Source organism: Molossus molossus, unplaced genomic scaffold (assembly GCF_014108415.1).
Source record: "Molossus molossus isolate mMolMol1 unplaced genomic scaffold, mMolMol1.p scaffold_m16_p_12, whole genome shotgun sequence".
Taxonomy (NCBI): Eukaryota; Metazoa; Chordata; class Mammalia; order Chiroptera; family Molossidae; genus Molossus; species Molossus molossus.
In genome coordinates, this window is record NW_023425347.1 from 46,528,246 (window position 1) to 46,550,590 (window position 22,345).

The 22,345-nt window shown below is 40.7% G+C and overlaps 1 protein-coding gene across 1 annotated transcript in view; it reads left to right on the plus strand.

The window, feature by feature from the left end:
- The window catches only part of SLC44A5 (solute carrier family 44 member 5), a 305,936-nt gene that overhangs the window by 186,257 nt on the left and 97,334 nt on the right, over positions 1 to 22,345 (plus strand). The window contains exon 2 of the mRNA XM_036256317.1: positions 798 to 846. Coding sequence (XP_036112210.1) covers positions 798 to 846 — 49 coding nt within the window. The remainder of the gene's footprint in view (positions 1 to 797; positions 847 to 22,345) is intronic.

Genomic DNA, 22,345 nt, shown 5'->3' on the forward strand with positions numbered 1-22,345 from the left:
GTTAGGGGAGAAGAGTCACGCATTGGGGGTTGCAAAATGTACACCTTTAGGCAGAAATTACCTTACAGAAGTTATTACTGGGTTTTCCCATGCAGTACATGTGGGAGAAAAAAAATGGCCATTCCCTGTGTACCTGCTACTGCTTAAAGATGAGGGGAATATATTGCAATCATGATGCAACAATGAATGACTAGGGCATATCCCCAGATGGCATGAAGTCTAGTGGTAGATCTAAAAAAAAACAAAACAAAAAAAACAATAAAAATGACATTTATGTATTATAATAATGCTATGTATATGCCATACAGCCAGCATGGCAGAGAACAACAGTGACTAATATTCCAGCTTCTGGAAGCAAAGCCTAATCTACCAAGAGGACAGGGAGAACTGGAATAAGCAGGCATCTCCATCATACTGTGCACCTCACACGCACTCAGTAATACTTGGCCACGGCAGATGGTAAACGGTTTGCAGGCTGGAAGGGCTTCCAAGTTCACCACTCGGTATGCCCTCTATAATGTTGCCACTCAGAACAGTGAGAGGATGCGTGTACAGGATGCACAGAATATGGTCCTTAATAACTCTTTTTAGTCTTGCTTCTAGCTGGACGGAGGAAGAAAGACTGACAGTTCTAACCAAGGCATAGCTGAAGTCTCACTGGACCAAAGCAGGAATTCAACACTGCACTGAGCAGTGGACTAGCCAAGATGTAGATTGTTCTTTATTAATATTTTACATGTATTTATTTGCCATTTTATAGACTTATATGCTTAAAACTCTCTTTGTTTTAAATGCAGGTGATTCAAGAGCATTTGATCCTGGTTTCAAGGGACCTGTTGTCAACAGGTAAGCAGTTCTTTCCCTGAAAATGTATATATTTTTAACAAATACAGAAAAGCTTGGGTTTTTTTTTAGTACTATTTTCCAGTCAATAGAGAATTATGTGAGGGGAAAATTTTAAGCTAAATGTCATTTATTCAGGGGAAGAACAGAGACTAAATCTTTCCATGAGTCATGAATATCCTCTCCTATTCAACAAATGAGCTGCTTTAAGTTATTAGAGTGAAGAGTTTGTATTTCTCAAAAAGAGAAGCCAAAAAAAAAAAAAAATGCTTCATGGGATTTAACCATTTTGTGGAGAAGCAAGCACATCTGAGTATTTGTATTGTGCACCTGTCTGCTCAGTGTTTCACAAGTGCAGTGCAGAGTTGCTATGCCAACTTCCTGCATGACAGGTATTCGTGCTACTCAGTATCCAAAGGCAGGGAGCTTTCTTAGAGACAACCATTCACCAAGGCATCATGCACGCTTTAGGACATTTTAAAATCCTCTAGGGAAATATGTACTTGTCTCAACTGATGATGCTCCCCCAGGGTCGCATGGTATTTAAAAATGATCGAGTAACTCATAGGCCTCTTTTATTTTTATTTTTATCCTCTGTTCCCAGGCTTCTTGCTAATCAACATGGAGGGTTGCGGGGTAGAATAGCTAAAAATGAAGAGAAAATTAGGCTGTTGGGAGCTGGCTTGTGCTTGGCTTTGACATTGATTTCTGGCAGGTGTACGTCATAATAAACTGATGTGGAATAATAATCAGCTCGTTTGCACTTGCCAGCCATCAGCATGTACATTACTGCTTACGGTTATGTCCCTGTACTAGCCCAGCTTTAAACAAATGTTTATTCAATTTATTCTAATTCTATAAAACCCCAGCTCTTTCGTTTTGATTTACTCATTTAAAGGTGTTTCTACACTTTTCTTAGAACAAATCTGAAATCTCTCATTCTCTCCATGGTAACACTATGAATACGGTTTGTTGTCCAGTGTACAAATAGCTTCATTCAATAGGGAGTTACTTTTACTGTACTTGCATTCATTTCATATAACTGATTTAGAATTGAACCTAGTTTATTGGCCTCAAGGGACTTCAAGATATAATCCAGATTCTTCAACAGTAATAATGACAAGGATGATGATGACGATTATGATGATAATAATAATAGAAGGAGAAGAAAGAAGAAGAAGAAAACATGAGCTGCCACATTTGGACAGATAAAATACAGATTACAGGTGTGCCTTTTCTAGCCACAAAGAAGGAAGCAGAGCTGGCCTGGCTGGCTTCCTGTGTGGGCAAGGAGGTGAGGGCTCTCTGTCTTCAGTTATTTAGAATTTAATGATGGAACCAGGTAGTCCAGGTAACATCTGAACAACTGTGATAATCACTCTGAGAAAAGTAATTTATTTTTACCAAGGGCCTTTTGCGATGCTAAGAACCACAAAAGCCTTCAGAGGTGAAATGTCAGTATGAGTCCATACCTGCTCAGCTCCTCAATCTGAGAACAGGGGAAAGTATTGTAAAACCACAGGGCTTGCCCTACAGGAAGTCACCGTAGCTTTTCAGGCTGCAGGGTTCTATAATACCCTTCCGGGGATAATAGTCGGGGCATGTAAGGAACAAGTGAGAAACTCCCGGGTCTTCACATTGTCTCTGGCAGCAAGGCCTGCTTTAACAACACCTTTTTCTTACACAGTATCACTTTCCTTCTAAGAGAGCCAAAGTCTTATCAGATGTTCAGGCAGACCTGTACAGCACTCGGCGTGCACCGTGCTCAGCACCCCACAAGGACACCCCTCTGTGTGCAGCGATCACCCAACTGCGGCTGTTTCCAGAAGAGGGGAAGGGACGCTGGTTATGCCACAGGGGAGGTTAACTCAGTTTTTCATTTGTTCTCATATATTAAAAACTGGGCAGCCCTGGCCGGTTTGGCTCAGCGGTTAGAGCGTCGGCCTGCGGTCCTGAGAGACCCGGGTTCGGTTCCCGCTAAGGGCGAGTACCTCGGTTGCAGTTTGTCCCCGGCCCCGGTCGGTTGTGCGGGTGGCAGCCACTCGATGTGTTCCTTTCACATCGATGTTTCTCTCTCTCTCTGTTCCTCTCTCTCCCTCCCACTCTACCTGAACAAAAAATGGAAAAATGTCCTCGGGTGAGGATAAAAACAAAAACAAAAAAAAACTGGGCATATGGAAGATATTGCCCCATGATGTTGACCCTCTCCCCCCCAAAAAAATAGTGATGTTGATAGTTGAAGGTGTTTCCCAGCCGCTCGCGGAAAAGCAGTTATCCAGAGCCCATGCTTTGTCTCCCATGCTCAGCAGCACTTTAAAAAAATTGAGTGGATGTTGGATTGAGGGAGCGAGGTGTGGGGTTGTTTAAAAGAGTGTTCAGCACTATTCTTGGCAGTATATTAGAAGGAGAAATGAATGCACACAAGAAACTAAGAAACAGACCTCTTGTTTAAGATGCTACATGAGAAATTCCTGTCGTCGCCTGAAACTCAGAGAAATTTTCATTTAATGGAGAATTAGCATATCTTCTTCTGTCAGATAAGGAGAACTGTGTAATCCACTGTATTTCTCTGTCTATATTAACTTATAGAAAGCCCATGGATAAATTTAATTTCAATGCCAGCAACTGCATTAGCCTTTGAGTCAAGAAATTCTTTTCAGGATTTTGAATTTCTATTTCTATTTTAATAACTCTATTGCATCCAGGTGTTTTAAGTCATTTCAGTTAAGATCCTTCCTGGAAAAAGGCAGCATATAGGTAGACAGGTAAATAGAAATGAAAGCCTTACGTGTTCTGTAATTGCCTCTTTCCCTTATCCACAAAATAGATGGAGGCCATATGACTCATACCAATCAAATGGGTAGGTTTTACAATGCTGAAAATAACTATTATTACAGAAGGTGGAAAATATGTCTAAAGTGTAATAAGATGCATTTCTTTTTACCTGGAGCTTTTGAAAGGAGGTGGTAAGTTCACTGTCATAAGGGGTTCAAGCAGAGAGTGAGAGGCATTTCTTAGGGATGTTGAAGAAGGCATTCACTCATGCAGAGGAGTTGGACTAAATGACCTCTGAGTCCTTTCAGTCTTGAAATTCTATCACTCTGTGATTCAACTTTCTTTTTATTCTCACCTGAGGATATGTTTATTCTTTTTTTTTTTAAGAGAGAGAGAGAGAGAGAGAGAGAGAGAAAGCAAAGCAAATGAACAAATAAAATATCGATGTGAGTGAGAAACATCGATCAGTTGCCTTCTGCATGCACCCCGACTGGAGATGGAACCTACAACTAGGTATGTGCCCTGACCAGGAATCAAACCCAAAATCCTTTGGTGCATGGGACAATGCTCCAACCAACTTAGCCACCTGGCCAGGGCTCTGTCATTCAACCTTTAATCCCAAAGCACAGAGGGAAGAGTCAGCTTCTGCCCTGGTGATGCACACGTGCAGCACTATGCTGATGCTCACCATGTGTTGTGAAATCTAAAGTGTCAGTACCAAGTAGACATCTCAAATTATTGTTTTAATACAATACTGTCGCCTCCATTTATGCAGCTCTCATATTTTCTCCTTGTTGAAATAATTGATCTGCTTCTTGTCACTGTAAAGGAGACTTAAATATCTAAAGGTGAGGCCCATCATCATGGAAAAATATGAGGATAAGTGTATAGAGAACTACATACAAAGTTCAAGAAGAAAATGTAGATCCCATGTTGTAAAAATGTCTGAGAGAGGCTGCAAACCATTTTGACTTGTAAAATATTGGGACATAAAAAGTCTATATTCATAGCCCTTCCTTTGAAAACTTTTAAGTAGTCTCAAAATATGGAAGAAAATGAAGGAAAATAAAAATAAATAATCGCCCGAATAGCTAATTCTGTGCAAAGCAAGTGTGAATTGAAGATATGCTCTAAACCCAGCATTTATTCACCTCATTCTGAATGGAGCAAAGGGTCCATGTAACCACTCAGCAGTGTGACTCCTTTTCACAGGAAGGCACAGATAAACAACACATCTTTACATTTATAGCCGGCCCCTATGTCCCTCAATATAACTTGCTCTTTTTTCTGCTTTTGCACTTTAAAAAGTCATCACCTATAAATTATTTGTAATAATGATGAAAACACTGATACAAAATTTTTAAATAATATTTTAAACTTTAAGCACCTTTAAATAAAAAGATTTAAAGTAAAGTATTCAGAACAGACCAATAACAACTAAGGAAATTGAAGGTGTAATCAAGACTCTCCCAGCAAACAAAAGCCCAGGCCCGGATGGCTTCATGGGGGAGTTTTGCCGAACATTCAAAGAAGAACTAACACCCATTCTCCTCAAACTATTTCAAAAAATTCAAGAAGAAGGAAGACTTCCAAACACGTTCTATGAGGCCAGCATAATTCTAATTTCAAAACCAGAAAAAGACACTACAAAGAAAGAAAACTACAGGCCAATATCCCTGATGAACATAGATGCCAAAATCCTGAACAAAATACTAGCAAATCAGATCCAGCAATACATGAAAAAAATTATTCACCCTGACCAAATGAGATTCATCCCAGGGATGCAAGGCTGGTACAATATTCGCAAATCAATAAATGTGATACACCACATAAATAAAATGAAGAATAAGATGCTGAAAAAGCATTTGACAAAATCCAGCACCCATTTCTGATAAAAACCCTCAGCAATGTGGGAATAGAGGGATCATATCTTGACATAACAAAGGCCTTATATGAAAGACCTACAGCCAACATTATACTCAATGGGCAAAAACTAAAAGCATTTCCCTTAAAAACAGAAACAAGACAGAGATGCCCACTTTTGCCACTCTTATTTAACACAGTACTGGAAATTTTAGCCACAGCAATCAGATAGGAAGAAAAAGTAAAAGGGATCCAAATTGGAAAGGAGGAAGTGAAACTGTCATTATTTGCAGATGACATGATATTATTCATAGCCACCTGTCAGAATGGCCGCCATCAACAAAGACTCCATCAAAAATCTACTAGACCTAATTAATGAATTTGGGAAAGTAGCAGGATACAAAATTAACGTCAAAAAATCAACAGCATTCTTATACATCAATGATGAAGTCACAGAAAGAGAAACTAAAAAAACAATCCCATTTACCATCATGGCAAAAAATTTAAGATACCTAGGAATAAACTTAACCAAAGAAATAAAGGACCTATTCGCAGAAAACTACAGGTCATTGAAAAAAGAAATAGAGAAAGATATAAAATAGTGGAAGCACATACCTTGCTCATGGATTGGAAGAATTAACATCATTAAAATGTCCATACTACCCAAAGCAATCTATAGATTCAGTGCAATCACCATCAAAATACCAACGACATATTTTACAGAACTAGAAGAAATACCTAAAAAGTTTATATGGAACCAAAAGAGACCCTGAATAGCCACAGCAATCTTGAAAAAGAAGAACAAAGTTGGAGGGATCACATTACCAGATATCAGGTTATACTACAAAGCTACTATAATCAAAGCAGCCTAGTACTGGCACAAGAACAGGCATATAGACCAGTGAAACAGAACTGAGAACCCAGAAATGAACCCAAGGCAATATGCTCAATTAATATTTGACAAAGGTGGCAGGAGCATACAGTGGAGTAAAGACAGCCTCTTTAATAAATGGTGTTGGGAAAATTGGACAGCTACAAGCAAAAATAAAAAAATGAAACTAGACCATCAAATTACACCCTACACAAGAATAAACTCAAAATGGATAAAAGACTTAAATGTGACTCATGAATCCATAAAAATCCTAGAAGAAACTGTAGGCAACAAAATTTCAGAAATCATACACAGCAGAATTTTTACTGATACATCACCTAAGGTAACAGAAACAAGGGAGAAAATGAACACATGGGACTACATCAAACTCAAAAGCTTCTGCACACCAAAACATACAATCATCAAAATGGAAAGGCAACCCACTGTATGGGAGAACATCATTGCCAATGATACATCACATAAGGGGTTAATTTCCAAAACATGTAGAGTACTCATACAACTCAACAAAAGGAAGACAAAGAACCCAATTAAAAAATGGGCAGAGGACCTAAATAGACACCTCTCCAAACAGGACATACAAATGGCCAAGAGACATAAAAAGAAATGCTCAACATCACTAATCATCAGAGAGATGCAAATTAAAACAACAATGAGGTATCACCTCACACCTGTCAGAATGGCCGCCATCAACAAATCATCAAACAACAAGTATTGGTGAGGGTATGGAGAAAAGGGGACTCTAGTACACTGCTGGTGGGAATGCAGACTGGTGCAGCTGCTATGGAAAACAATATGGTGTTACCTCAATAAATTAAAAATTGAACTGACATTTGACCCAGTGATCCCACTTCTAGGAATATACCCTAAGAAGCCTGAAACACCAATCAGAAAGAATATATGTACCCCCATGTTCATAGCAGCACTATTTACAATAGCTAAGATCTAGAAACAGCCCAAGTGTCCATCATTAGGCAAATGGATAAAAAAGTAGTGTATATACAATGGAGTACTATGCTGCTGAAAGAAAGAAAGATCTCTTATCCTGTGAGACGACATGGAGGGACCTGGAAAGTATTATCCTGAGCAAAAAAAGCCAAGTAGAGAAAGACAAATATCACATGATCTCACTTATTTGTGGAATATAATAAACATAACAGTCTAGGGAATTGGGTAGTCCCAGAGACGTGGAAGTGGGGTACAGACTGACAACCCTCAGAAGAGGAGGTGACGGGAGGAGGGGGAAGATAAAACACAGAACTCATATGCATGTATGCATAACCAATGGACACGGACAACAAATCTGGGTATAGGGTGCAGGGGATGGGGAGGACGGTGTCAATGGGGGGAATAAAGTATTCATTAACTGTGTGCTTTTTATGTGCCAGGCAATGTGCTAGGCTCTAGCAATATACGATGAGCTAAGCAGCGTTCCTGTCCCATGGAATTCACAGTATAATAGGAAAGGCAGATAATAAAGGGATTAATGTAATAAGTGTAATAACAGAGTTACTGACAAGGGCCTGGAAACAAGGAGAGTGTGCCTAGCATTGCTAGGAGTAGGAAAAGGGCAATAAGAAAACCTTTAGAGCAGGGGTGACCCTTCAGCTGGTTTCTGAAGACATTCCAAGGAAGGTCAGCAGCTCACATCAGTGTGCAGAGGCCTGAGAACAACTGTCCTGGAAGTGGTTTGGTGTAAGCAGAGCACACGGTCTGTGCATCCGTGAGTAGGAGGAGGCGTGAACACCAGCCTGAGGTGGGCAGAAATGATGCTGGAGAGGTAAAAACAAGCCAAGTCACCGAGAGTTTACACAACATATGAATGTGTTTGGCATTTGACTCTGTAGACTCTGAGGAGGCATTGCAGAGATTCAAGTAAGAAATTGACAGCATCAATTTTGCCTTTTAGAAACTTCTGTTTATCAAGCACTTAGAGAACACGACTCTGTAAACGGTCTTATGGTAAGAACCAGGGCCATATACCTCCTAGACATGATCCCAAGCTTAAAAATGTGTTCTTGTCTTGCCCTCGCCAGTTTGGCTCAGCAGTTAGAATGTCGACCCGCAGACAAAAGAGTTGTGGGTTCGATTCCGGTCAAGGGCATGCCCCGCGGTTGTGGGAGGCAACAAGTTGATGTGTCTCTTTCACATTGATGTTTCTCTTTCTCTCCCCTCCCCACACTCTATCTGACAATAAATGGGGGGAAAAAATCCTCGGGTGAGGATTTAAAAAACGTTTTTGGTTCTTGTCCTGATGTGTGTGTGTTGGAGAGGAGGGCAGGGTTGCAGTGGGAACAAAGATGCAGTGCAGTGAGGTAAGCGCGATGCAGGGATGCGGCTGCGATGGAAACCCGAGGACCATTGTAAACCATGTGGCAAGGACATGGTTCTGCTTGCCTGATAGAATAATGCTTGAAAGGCCCTGAAGGACCTGTAGGAGTTTTGCTTCACGTAGGAAAGAGCAAAGAGTCACCCAGAGAGAGCTGGATGTGTGAAGGAAGAGACTCTGCTTGACTCATGTAGAGTACTGCAAGTTCTCACGAGAGTAGGGGGGAAGGGAAGGCTGGAGATGAAGTTACCTCGGTGGCAAGAGCCCAGACAGTGAGAAGCGTTGTGTCCTAAGGGAAGGAGTTTGAACTTTATTCTAAAGGGTTTGAAGTGAGGTTCTTTTTTCTTTCAGTCGGGGGAGTTGCATAGTTATATTTGCTTCCATTGTCTCTGCTTCTCCTTTTTCTTCTCACCTTCTCTCCCGCAGATACTTACTCCCCACCACTCTCCTCGGATTGACATTGAGAAGGTCACCAATGACTTTCATCTTGCCAAATACAGTGGGTGACGCTTTTCGTTTTAATCTCGCAGCAGTAACTGACAAAGGTGACCACTGTTCTCTTTGAAATGCTTTTTTCTCTTGGCTTCCTTGACATCAGACTCACCTGAAGATGCTTCCACCTCACTGGCCTCTCTTTTTCAATCTCCCTTTCTGGCCCCTCAACCTCTGCTTGATCTCCGTCTTAGAGTGTCGCGGGACCTGGTCCTTGGCCTCCCACTCTTCTCCCTCTCTACTGTGCCTTTAGACTAGGCCAGTGACTTCTAGTGTCAGCTATATGCCAATGACTCCTCCCATTGCCTCCATGTTTCTGTATTCAGCTGCCTATTTGATGTCTCCATTTGGATTACTAATATTATTCAAACTTAATGTGGCCAAACAGAACTCGATTTCTACTCCCACCCTAAAGCTCTAAAACGTCCCCCATAGTTTTTTCCATCACAGAAAATGAGACCAATATCCACTCTATTTTGTTCACATTACAGATCCTTATTTTCTGCTGGTTCCCTCAGCTCCTACATATACTCCATCAGCAGTGAGTGTCTCATTGTCAGCTCCAAATCATGTGCCCAAGCCAACTGCTTCTCCTCTTTCCTGCTGTCCCCTTCGTCCACGACACTACATCCTGTCTGTACTTCTGCACTGGGTTCCAGAACTGTCTCCCTTCCTTTACTCCTGGTTTTCTTGAATCCACTCTCCATAAATGTCCTCTGTGTAAGTCACTGACCTCATCCCCTACCATCTCTGTATCTTGCTCTTTTGTTGTAGCCATACTTGCCTTGTTCCATTTCTTGAACATTCTGAACCTGTGTCCATCTTGAGGACTTTGTATTTGTTATCTACATGCCTGAAATGCTTTTCTCCCAGACCTATGCATAGCTGGCTCCTTCTTATCATCTAGCTCTTAAGTGCCAATGCCCAAGACCCCTTCATGATAACACAGATCTCCAGTCACTTTATTACATCATTTAGTTTTATTTACTTTATAATCCTTACCAATACCGAAAACTGCTTCATTGATTTTTCTGCTCGCACACCTACATAATGTCATATCTAGAATATCAGGCCTATGAGGAACAAGATCCTTCTCTGTTTCATCATTGTATCCGCTGGGCTTAGAAACGTCCCTGATATATAATATGTATTTGTTGATTAAATGAACTATCATCCTTGCTTCAGAAATGGGATATATGGGAAGGTACAAAAGCTAGTTGGAAAGAAGGCAGGGCACCATGTAGGAAATTATTTCAGTAATCCAGCTGAGAAACGATTAAAGCCTGGACTAAGGTGTTGGCCCTGGGAGAGAAGAAATCGAAGAGGTAATAAGAAAATAAAAATTTGCAAGACTTTCGGACTGAATTTATGTTGGGAGTAGTAAAGCGAATCTAGTATTACTGTGTCTAATAATAACATGGATGTGGTTACATTCACCAAGGCAGGAAGCACATGAAGAGGAGCAAGAATGGTTATAAAGGGCAGAGAGGAACCATGAGTTTAGACTTTGAAATCTTATGTTTGAGATGCCCGTGGCATATCCAAGTAGGCATATTTAGTAGAAAGCCAGACATATACTTCTGATGCTCTTTGAAATGTTGATATATTTCTTTTAACTAAAATAAAATATCCAAATAAGGGGGAAATTTGAAGGAATATTAAAGTATAATAAAAAAAATATGTGAATTTTCTCTTCTGAGAAATACTCCCCGGTTATCTCTAGAGTAAACTGTAGGTACCTTCTTTCATGCTCTCAGAGTACCCTGTGCACTTCTAATAGTGTGTTGTAATTAACTGTTTGCTTAGCTAACTCCTTAATTAAACCATGGGCTCTGCACATAGTAGACCCATGAGTAAGTTTTGATCATATCACACCCCCATTCAAATTTTACCTGTGAGTTTCTACAGCCTAAAAATGAGCTCCGCGTGCCTTAATATGAGAAAATTCTTACAAAAGTTTGTCTTAATAACATCTGCCTAAATGTTTCTTTCTCTCTGGGGTTTCTAAATGCCTAAATGAACTCTTCATTAAGCCAAACCAGCCATGTACATTTCTGCGGGGTCTGAAAATTGATTTTGTCAGTGCTCTAGAATTACTCCAACTCGAGGTTGATGACCGGCACTAACAAAGCTCACAAGAGACTGATGTATAAAACCAAAATGCCAGTGCAATCATTTACATTGAGAAATTTAATTGTAGAGAAGGCCTAGTGTTCCTGTTGGCCAGACAAGCACATTGCTCCCTTTACGCAAACTATACAAGAAATCTAATTATCAAACGGCTGCTTGATGAGTATATAGTCAGAAGGAAATTATATGAGGGCATGTCTAATGGCACCAGGCTTTGCTAACCTGTTCTGTCTAGTAAGAGAGCAGGATCCTCACATTGGGTCCTTGGATTAATTTGACTTAAAGCCCTAACCTGGAGAGTGCTTGGATGGCAGAGCTGTTTGTTCACCATTTGCACTTCTCTTTGGATAAGTTCATAAATTCAAGAAGCTTAAAGTCTAGGCTTGCTGGACTGGAATGCTTACAGTCTCACTGAGGTGACTATATACATCTCTGCTTTAATTATGTGTTGATTTCAAAATATAACACTCAGAAAACAGTATTGTTTTCTATTCTCTCAAGTTTGGGGGAAGTGGGCTCCCTTGCTCCAAGCTCCTGTTCAAGACCAACCTCCTCTTACCCTAGCTTCAGAATGCCTTCCTTCTACTTAAATCCTGCAGCTTTTCCTGTGGATGGCAAGCAGTACATGCTACTTGTGATTTCTGTCTAGCTTTTGGTACTCATGTATTGTCTTGTCATCTGTTTTATAATTCCTTGGGAGGACAGAGGTCAGCATTTGGAATATGTGCAAGTAATTAATAATGAGGGCTGGCTTTTTGGGGAGGGGGTCAATGCACTACTAGTTAGGGTATACATTCTTTGAATAATACTCTGTTTGTAAAGAGTGGGGTAATTTTTTTCCTGTGGTTGTACTTAAAAATGTCAAGATTCTTTTAGCTTGCACCCTCTTTCAGGTGAGTTTTTCTATTGAAACAATTAAATAAACAGATACGTGTCATCTCATGTCCTGAGAAGAGAATCTGTGGCATTACCACAGCATGCCAGTTGTAGCAATTTGAACTCTATTTCCCAGACTTGGATCACAGATCAGGCAAACGCTCAGAACATTTCAATGTCTGTTCTGACATAAAAAGGAATAAGATAAACAGAATAAGCTGAACTTTTTGCACTGGAATCTGAAAATCTTTGACCTGCTTTGACACAGCATGCTCAGGTCCACACTGTATACGTGTCCTGCCCTCTGTGGAAACTTGGATTCAAAAATGGTATGAGGCATAGTCCATAAGTCCTAGCAATGCAAATAGCTCAGAAAATGGGTACTACTTTCCTGTTAGCTGAGCATCACAGTTAGGACTTTGAACTCTCATATCACCCTAACCTTCACTTGAAAATGGTATAGGATTTGGACAGCATCTCATAAAGAGCTTTAAGTAATGATTTTAAAGTCTTGGTATTCAAAACCTGTAAGTGAAGCTTCACTTACATATGGGGACGGTTTTGCCTCAATTATGATAGTGCTATGGCCATTATTCAGCCTCTTTTGAGGGTCACCCTTGTGTGTATTCATAAGTTGATGTCACACTGCTTCCTCCCCATCCTTGTTTTTCTTTATTTCTTAAGCAAATATTTAGAGTAAACCTTACTCTATGATAAGAATTATCCTAGTGGGTAATAATACAAAGAGAGGATATCTTTTTCCTTTAGGAATTAACAAACAGTAGAAGAAACAGACAACTGAAAAGACTTTACAGTTCACTGTGGGAACTATAGCCATGGAAGAGAGAACTGGCTCTCAGCGCTGGATGTGGCTGCTATTCCAGAGATTACCACTCCTTTATTCTTACTCAACAAATATTTATTGATCATGTATTACACGCCCTGTCTCCTCGAGGCATTGGAGACACAGTGATGAGCAAGATGGAGAAGGTGTCTGTTTTCTGGGAAGAGAGAAGAGACAGGGCAGTAAACATCTGAAAAAATGAACATGACCATTTCATAAGATGATAACTACGAGGGGAAAAAATGAAACAGTGATAGTGCCTAGCTGGGTGTGAGTGTGGAAACAGTAACTTAGATTTGGTGGTGATGGAAGACCTCTCTATAGAAGGGACTATTGAAATCAGACTCAAACGATAAGGAGGATGCCATGAAAAGATTTAGCCTTTCAGATAGCGGAACAGTGGAATGTGAGGTCTCTAAGGCAGAAACAAGCTTAGCATGCTCAAGGAGCAGAAAGGCCAGTGTCTGCAGCATGGTGGATGGAGGTGAGGGGGTGGAGAGCGGGTTGTAGGAGATCCCTGCAAACACATTCTAGTAACTGCAATAAAAACAATCATTGGAGGGTTTTAGTAAGGCAGTGCGTTAATATAATATGTTTTTAAATTCAGCCTGGCCGGTGTGGCTCAGGGGTTGAGCTTCGATCCATGTACCAGGAGGTCACCAGTTTGATTCCCGGTCAGGACACGTGCCCAGGTTGTGGGCCCGATCCCCAGTGCGGGGCATGCAGGAGGCAGCCAGTCGGTGTTCTCTCTCATTGATGTTTCTGTCTCTCTCTCCTTCTTACTTCCTCGCTCTCTAAAATCAATAAAGAAAAAAAAATTAAAACTTATCCTAACTGCTGTGTGGAGAATGGTTTTCAAGAGTCCAAATGCAGGAGCAGGGTGATCAGCAGGAAGCTTTGCAGTCATCTGAGTGAAGGAGTGGCTTGGACTAGGGCGATGGTGGTGCAGCTGGAATGATGGGAATACACTGAAGATACGCTGTACAGTACTTATTTATGTAAGAGTCAGTAGTGACCCGGAGGTGGCCAGCAGGTTTTATTAGAGGATGAGGAGGATCTGGGATCAAAGCAGACTTTTCTGAAGAAATAAGATACTAGAGCATGGTAGTGTGTGGTGCTGGAGATGACCCAGGACATTGATGATGTAAGAGGAAGGGGAAAGTGTAAAAACAAAATCCTAAAGATGGAATCCAAAACACAATTGGAGAGTCCGGTCTTTTGTAGGAACAGGGATTTCTAATCCATAACGCAAGATGGTAAACAAGAAATAGAGATGCTGAGTGTCAATAGTTTTGATGATGAAAAGAAAAGAGATTCATATGGCTTTTAACTTCTCAGTAAATTATGAGGTAAAGTCATCAGCAAAGGATGGGCTAGTGGTGGAAGCAAAAGTGGTGACTGGCCCAGGTACATGAGGACCAAGAGGAGAAAGTATTAAGTAATCGTTTTGGAAAGTGGGGAAGTAAACAGACATATATTATTAATCCAGAATATATACATTTTGCATTCCCCATATAAAGAATATTATTCTGGCCTTAGAGAGACTTAAGGGAATCTAAAAACTGACCAGTGTTCTGATGGAGCATGATGATTTTTAGACAAATAACGGATTCCTAAATTAAGTGAACCAGAAGATTCTGAGGTAGCTGGAGTTGGGTGGCAATACACTGAGTATTTCACATAGTAGGAGGGTCTTGAACAATGTTTAGAAGGATCATTCTGTCAAAGGAGGCATCTTTCATGTTATGGCTTAATGACAGGATAAGCATATACCAAGCAGAGCAAATTTGCTTAGCTAGATTGGAAAGCAGAGGCTAAATATAACATATATCTGAAAGGAGAGGGTCTGGGCATGTGTATGAAATATGGGAGGTGAAATACTGGCAGGATTTCATTTCACCTATAATAGAGAAGGAAAACGTAGAGGTGCAGGCAGATTCCAGATCATGCATTAGTTTATGCCTTCATTCATAACGCTTGTCTGTTATGAACTTGGGGCATACAGAAATGAATAAGGCACAGACTATACTCTCAATAAACTTAAAATTTAAACCACGGACTTGAATATAAAAAAAAAAATGAATGACTTGCTAAATAGAGGTACAAGTATAATTCAGGGGGACAGAGTAAAATGAATAGTTATTCCCGATCGGAAGGATCAAGAAATATTTCTTGAAGGTATTATTTGAGCTGGACGTTGGCAGAGGAGAACGATTTTGATAAAGAGTGAAGACGGGAATCAGATTCTCTGAGGCAGGTGTTGCAGATTGAGTTCTCCAGAAGCAGATGCTGAGATGGAGTTTGGGGTGTGAGCTCTTTATTAGGGATCAACTACTTTGAAAAGAAGGGCAAGAAAGTGGGATGTCAGCGATATGTCAGTTGCTACCAGACCCCACAAAGCCTCCATCTGTGAGCACTGCCCCGCCCAGGGGTCTGGAGTAACCCTGGAACCGCTCAGTCCCTGGTTGTCAGCTGTCCTGGAGGGCGTGGCCTAGGGTGAAGGTCTCAGGCGGATCTTGAAGATGCAAGTACTGGAAGCTGTCTGTGACCACACTTGCCATGGTCGGGCAGCAGGTCTTCCCTGGAGGGGAGCCTGGTTCTGTATCTCTGTGAACCGCAGCCTGTGAGCGATGGTGTGTCCGTCATGCCTCAGAAGGGCTGGGACAGAGACGAGGGCCAAGGAACCATGGGAAGGAAGCTGAACAGAGCGTTTGAGATTATGGCTTGAAAGGCACAAGACGCATTTGGGACTTTTTTCCCTGTGGAATTGTTAAGGGAACTAAGTAGGGCTACATTATGATCGAATGCTCCGCCTTTAGAAGAGAAGCTTTGGGCCATGGAACCTCTTAGCAGGAAGAGTTGCCTAATGCATTTGGGGGGTGGGGGGTGGGGGGGGTATACCAGACATTACATTGTGTTCATTTCCGTTTGGATCTCTTATTCTTGGCTAACAGTGTCCTTGGTGGTTATTCAGCACAGACATCTGACCCTCCACCTTTCCTGTGATTCCAACTAAAATGTTTCTAAGGGACCCATAGCCTCCCTTTTTGGAGAAGTTAATACTTATCTTCATTGCCATGGGCCTTTATCAGAAAAACATAGCTGCGTCGGAATATATTACCATATGTTGTTGTGCTCAGGCTGTTTTGCTATTTAATGGATTTGTTTTTCACTTGATCTCAGTCAATAATGATATATTTTAAAATGTCAATTCTTTTGGTGAGGGAATGGAACGAGAGACTCCCTTTTCTGCTGTTTACAAGGTGGAGGTAGTTTGTGTCTCGATGGAACAGGAGACCAGGGAGCGCACCCCGCTGGACGACCCTCCGCGGAAGCAGCAGGCAGCCCGGGGGCTTGGCCCTGGAGGGCGGTGCTCACTTTGTGCCGGGCCCTAGGTGTGAAAGGAGGACTCTGGCCCAGTCCTAGCGGCGGCATCCGTGCTTGGATGTCTAAGTCGCTCAGAAACCAGCAGTGCGGAGCCAGGGCGCCGAGGCGACGGAGGACCACAGCGGACCCCGTGTAACGGAGCGGAGAGGCCGGGACCGGCAGGACTCCCTGCGCGGCCAGCGGGCCCCTGGAGTTGCTTTCCTTAACGCGTGGCCGCGCAGGGTTCGATGCCAAGGTGATTTTCTAGTTAGACCCGTGAGAAAAACTTAGTGAAGAAATATATCGTATTTTATCCGAGTATTGGTATTTCATTTAAATCTTTTTGAAATTGTGTATTAGTGTGGTCAGTGCTTAGTTTGCTTGGTTAGTTCAATCGGCAAGTGTTCTATGAATAGTGTGTGCAACAGTCAGTGAAGCATCACTTGAGATGCCTTTCTACTCTGACTGTGAGCCATCACTCAGGCACCCTCTGCTTGGCGGGAGCTTGCCCAGATTCCAGAGAGAGTGACTTGCAGACAAGGAACAGCTTTTGATTGCCAGCCCCAGAAACTTACGGATGAAGTGACAACAAACTTCACAGCTGTACATTTTTTAAGTCTAGATATGATCAAATTAGACTACTTCCCAACACACATTATGTTGTCATTTTGATTTCAGTTACTTGTTGAAAATGTATCCAAGAGGTCATTGTGTTTCATGATTTACAAGCATAGATATCACTTTCCACACTCTGGATTTTTGAATTCAGATTACTATGAAGTTATGTCAGCCTGCAAGCCTTCTATTTATTTGTTGAATGTCTTCAAGAGCAGTTTCTTCATGTTGGCTAAATCGTGGCCTTGTGAATTGTTACACACCTTATATCTTTGGTAATTTGTTGTCTGTTCTTCACAGGATACTTTCTTTCAAAGTCGAAAACTAAAGCTTAAAATCCATGCTGAACAGCAAAAGAAAATAAGTTATGTTTGCTCAAAATTTAAAGTAAAAAAAAAAAAAAAATTCACACTTAAATTGATGATCTCATGTGCCATGTTTTGTAATATTTCCTTCCTGGCAACACCCCTTTGTAATTAATGGGCATTAACATTTTACGGGTCCCCTTTGCACAGAAGGGAAAGTGTGTCTCCTGCAATGAGTGGAGAAGGTACCGTCATTTCACATGTGTGCATTTGATATCACAACTTGTCTCTTCAGATTTGGGAAACCAAATTACAACACACAATCCATCTTCTCTATACTATGCCTTATCCATAATTTAATTTTCTCCTAATCAATAAAAGAAGAAAAGACACTCCCTCTCTTCCTTCCTAGAAAGGTTTGCTTTCCTATCACACTGCCATCCCTTTCGTCCCTCAAACCCTGGCTTTGATGTTGGTGCACAATATCTGTGTTGGCTGTATGAATTTATTCAGTGCTCTTGGTTTCCCCAAACTAGCTTATGATAGTGTTGTTGTGTTGTTTATTTGACTCTGTGATCAATTTTGGATGAGTAGACCACGTCTACTTCCCTAAACTTGTATCATTTACAGTTCAATGGAGGAGTTAAACTAACATACATCAACGTTAGAGAGTTGTTATGTGCTAAATTATGTTGGGGACGGTAAGAGGAATGGGACTTCCAATTACAGAAGAGAGAGCTGAACTAAGTGGTCAAGATCAGATTTAACGTAGGACACAGCTTTTGAACTGAGCCTGGAAAGATGAGTAAGAAAAAGACAAATTATTCTTAGTTTTAAAAGTTTCAGGAATAGCCCTGGCTGGTTTGGCTTAGCAGTTAGAGTGTGGCTCTGCGGATGGAAGGATCGCAGGTTCGATTCCGGTCAAGGGCATGTACCTGGGTTGAAGGTTCGATCTCCGGCCCTGGTCAGGGTTTTGCAGGAGGCAACCAATTGATCTCTTTCTCTCTCTTATATCGATGTTTCCCTCTCCCCACCCCTTTTTCTCCCTTCCACTGTCTTTAAAAATCAATGGCCTTGCCCTGGCCAGTTTGGCTCAGCGGTTAGAGCATCGGTCTGCGGTCCCGAGAGACGTTCCCGCTAAGGGCATGGACCTCGGTTGCAGTTTGTCCCTGGCCCTGGTTGGGTCGCGTGGGTGGCGACCACCCGATGTGTTCCTTTCACGTCGATGTTTCTCTTTCTCTCTCTCCCTCCCACCCACTCTATCTGAACAAAATATCGAAAAATGTCCTCTGGTGAGAATAAAAAAAAAAATCAATGGCCTTGGGTGAGGATTAACAAAAAAATTAAAGTAAAATAAAATGAAAAGCATCAGGAATAAAGACATGCAGTCTTCTTTTGGCACATGGAATACAGTCCTGAGCACAGGGCTTCTTCTCTAGTAGGTTTCCTGAGTGAGTGAGTGTGTGTGTGTGTGTGTGTGTGTGTGTGTGTGTGTGTGTGTGTTGGGGGAGAGAGAGAGAGAGCAGTTTGTAGTAGGAGCTGGGCCCAATTATCAATGCAATAACTTGCTTGACTGAGTTGTACCTGCTTTGAACTGACCCAACTTTTTTCATTGGATTGATCATATTGATTAAGTGTCTTGATATTGAGCAGAAATAGTCTCAGCATCCTTAATGAGGAACACGGTATTTTCTTTCAATATCTCAAATTAACTTTTGTTGCCCGAGTGTGCCAAACTCTGGGAAGTCCTTTGGCCACCGTCTTATGGTCTGAGACTTAAATTTTAATTTCCTTGGGAATCTGAAGACAGTATGACACCAGGATGACACATGCTAAGTGGTCTTTGCACCACTGGAAATGTTCATACTGAAATAAGGTTGTTACTTACTGGTTGGAACAGCCATAGAAAGGGTTTTGCTTTAAGGAATCCATTTATTTAATTAAATAATGCATTGGGTACATGATACAAACAGCACAGAAAAGGCATAGGGCCCCTACTACCACAGAATCCTGCTTCAGAGATAGCAAGTATTAACAATGCCTTGTGTATCTTTTCAAATAAATATATGCCTTTAAAAGTATATATTTGTATTATGGAATTGTATACTTGAGACCTATATAATTTAAAAAAATAAAAGTATATATATTTGTGGCTATATATATAGATGCATATATCTACATATCTGTATATCTATTTCTTTATATAAATAGAACCATGCTATCATAGCATTCTACACTTTTTAAAGTCTAACAGTGTATCTGGGAAATCAATTCATCATTTTATACAGAGAAATGATAAGAGTTTGAAGAGAGGACTTGAAGAAAACATATTAGACTTGTAAATTCTTATTATGATTCATACAATTTGAAGAAATAATATCCTCAACACCCTTCTCTGTCTTCTACTCACATATGAAGGTCAAGTGCATGTGTCTGCTTTCTGACTCTTAGACCTAGCTACTCTTTGACAGAATCAATCACTCTCTCGTCTGTGTTCTCTAAGTACATTATACGTACCTCATTTATGACCCTTATCATACCGAGGATATTTTGTTTTCCTGTTTATTTCTTTTCATCCATGAATAGATTGTGAGTTCCTTGAAGCTTTCTTTCTCTGATTCTTATTCCCTAATGCAGAGTTTGGTATATAATAGGTACTCAATATGCATTTGCCTGATTTAAAAAAAAAAGTGAGTTTCTTAATCTTCACTGTTAATAGTATCCGTATTTTTTTTCTTGTTGTTGTTATTCTTTGGTATTTGACTTGAAATATTTATCTCCCCAATGATAACTTTGTTATTGTTTTGTTTGTGTGTGGGAGGAGGAAAGTAATTATGGATGAAAAATAAAACAAATAAGCCACCTGGAAATATTTATGCAATGCACCTTTTATAAACTTTTACGATAAAAGTAAGGGATCCTCTCCATTCTGTGTACATATTGCTGAGGACAGGCTGATGTGGCTGAAATAAATCTGTCACCTCCGACCTGGAGCAGTTGCCTGTAGATATGTTTGCATATATACTTCTCAAACCTACTTCATGATATATGCATGCATTTGTGCAATGCTCACCAACATTCTTCATCTTGTTACTTAGAAGCTCTTCATGTTTGTCTTAGTCAAGCAAGGCCTGCCTTAAAAGCACCCTGCATTTCGTTGCCATGCTGTAAAATGACAGTGCTATATTTTCATTTATCTGTGCTCTGCTCATTTATATCATCCTCCTTTGCTTGCAACATTTAATAGAACTTTTGGTGTAAATGCAAATCGTTGAAAGAATTATTTTTTATTTGTTCATCTTATGGAGCTTATGGATCTGCTTTAACCATCCTTTCCCAGAGCACAGGCATTTTTCTTCACTTTGCTTTGAAGATCATTTAAGTCTCATCTTTAAACTGCCTCATTATGTCTTTCAGAAATACAGCTCTCATATAACAACTAATCAGGAAATTCAGAGTATTTGAAGTGTGTTAGGGAAAACAGATGTTTGCTATTTAAAGTACTGCAGATGATTGTTATTTCTTTTTCTAGTCGCAAGACGTATGCCTTCTCCCATCTCTGTACTGCCCTTAAGCACACATCCTTCTGAGCCACAGTGGTGGGACGTCTTCGCGGCTTCGTTAGAAATGAGGCTCTTCTGCTAACGTTCTGCTTCACTATTTATTTTGCACAGTAGGGAAGCTTAGCTTAGAAAAACATCAGTAAATTTCACTCTTCTTAGCCTAGCATGAAAAAATAGACAATAGACATGGCAGTTTTCGGCTGTTATTATTTTTATTTTTTAAAATAGTAGCATGCTGAACAAATTCAATAGCCTTTTTTTTTTATTTTTATTTTTTACCCAAAGTAAACTTAGCTGATTTTGTAGAAAGACTAAATCTTATAGGTCAACATAAATATTAAGATATTAAGCAACCAAGCTATGAGCCAAATCTTAGGGAGCAGGAATAGGAGTAGGAAGAATGATCTAAATACATCTAATTACCCCTTGAATTTAACTATAGAATTTAAAAGATTTAGTATCGTGTAGTGCTTTCATTGAAACACAATCACAGTAATTGTCTCTCTGCTTTGAAAAGAACATTGGACTTTATTTGGCTCAGTATTCTCTTTGGGGTGGGAAGCAGGCTTTACCCAAGACTACCGGATGATTTGAGCAAAGCCGGGGTGTCAATCCAGGTGTCCTGGTTATGAGTCTAGAGTTCTTTCTTCTGAATTCCTCTGGAATCACTTTTTAATACATCTGTCCCTTTCATTTCATGTCAGCATATTGCTTGTTTTTGTTTTTGGTGAGGTGGGAAGCAAGCTAAGGGTAAGAAGAAAACCATATCTAAGCAATGGATGGAGGAAGAGGAACAGAGATGAGACTGGCTGGCATGTGGAGGAAGTCTTGGAGAAGAACAAAAATGCCCATTGGGGTATCTCTGGTGTTTCTGGCATGTCTTGTACAGTGTGTCTCCTTTTCTCTGCCTCCCCACAAACTCTTAGGCAAACGTCTATCTTCAGCACTGCTGTAGAGTTGGATCCATTTTGATGTATGTGACTACAATGCTAAGGATAAACTCTGGGTGGAAGGAGTCAAGAGGCCAGACTGTCACTTGATGGACTGTCATATATATTTATTTGTAATATTATTTGACTAAGTATTCTCTAAACTATGAGCTTTATAAGAGTGAGCCATGGGTCTGTCTTATTCACCACTGTATCTTTAATACCAAGTACATTGCCTGGCAAATAGTACATGCACAATAAATTTGTTGAAATCTGTTAGGACTCAAATCAAATATAAGGTGACTACTTCTTCAGGACAGTTTAACCTCAGGACAACTCTGCAAAGTGTTTATTTCTAGCTGCCATTTACAGAGTTGGAGTTTAGACTTGGTGACTGCAAGGGCACACACCTCATTAGTGGCAAAGCTGGTATCGTGGAAAGAGTGTCAGGGCTCTGGCTTCAAAGTCATAGCCTCTCTGAGTATCCGTGGTCTTCAAAGTCTCACAGATGGGGCCCTTATAAAAA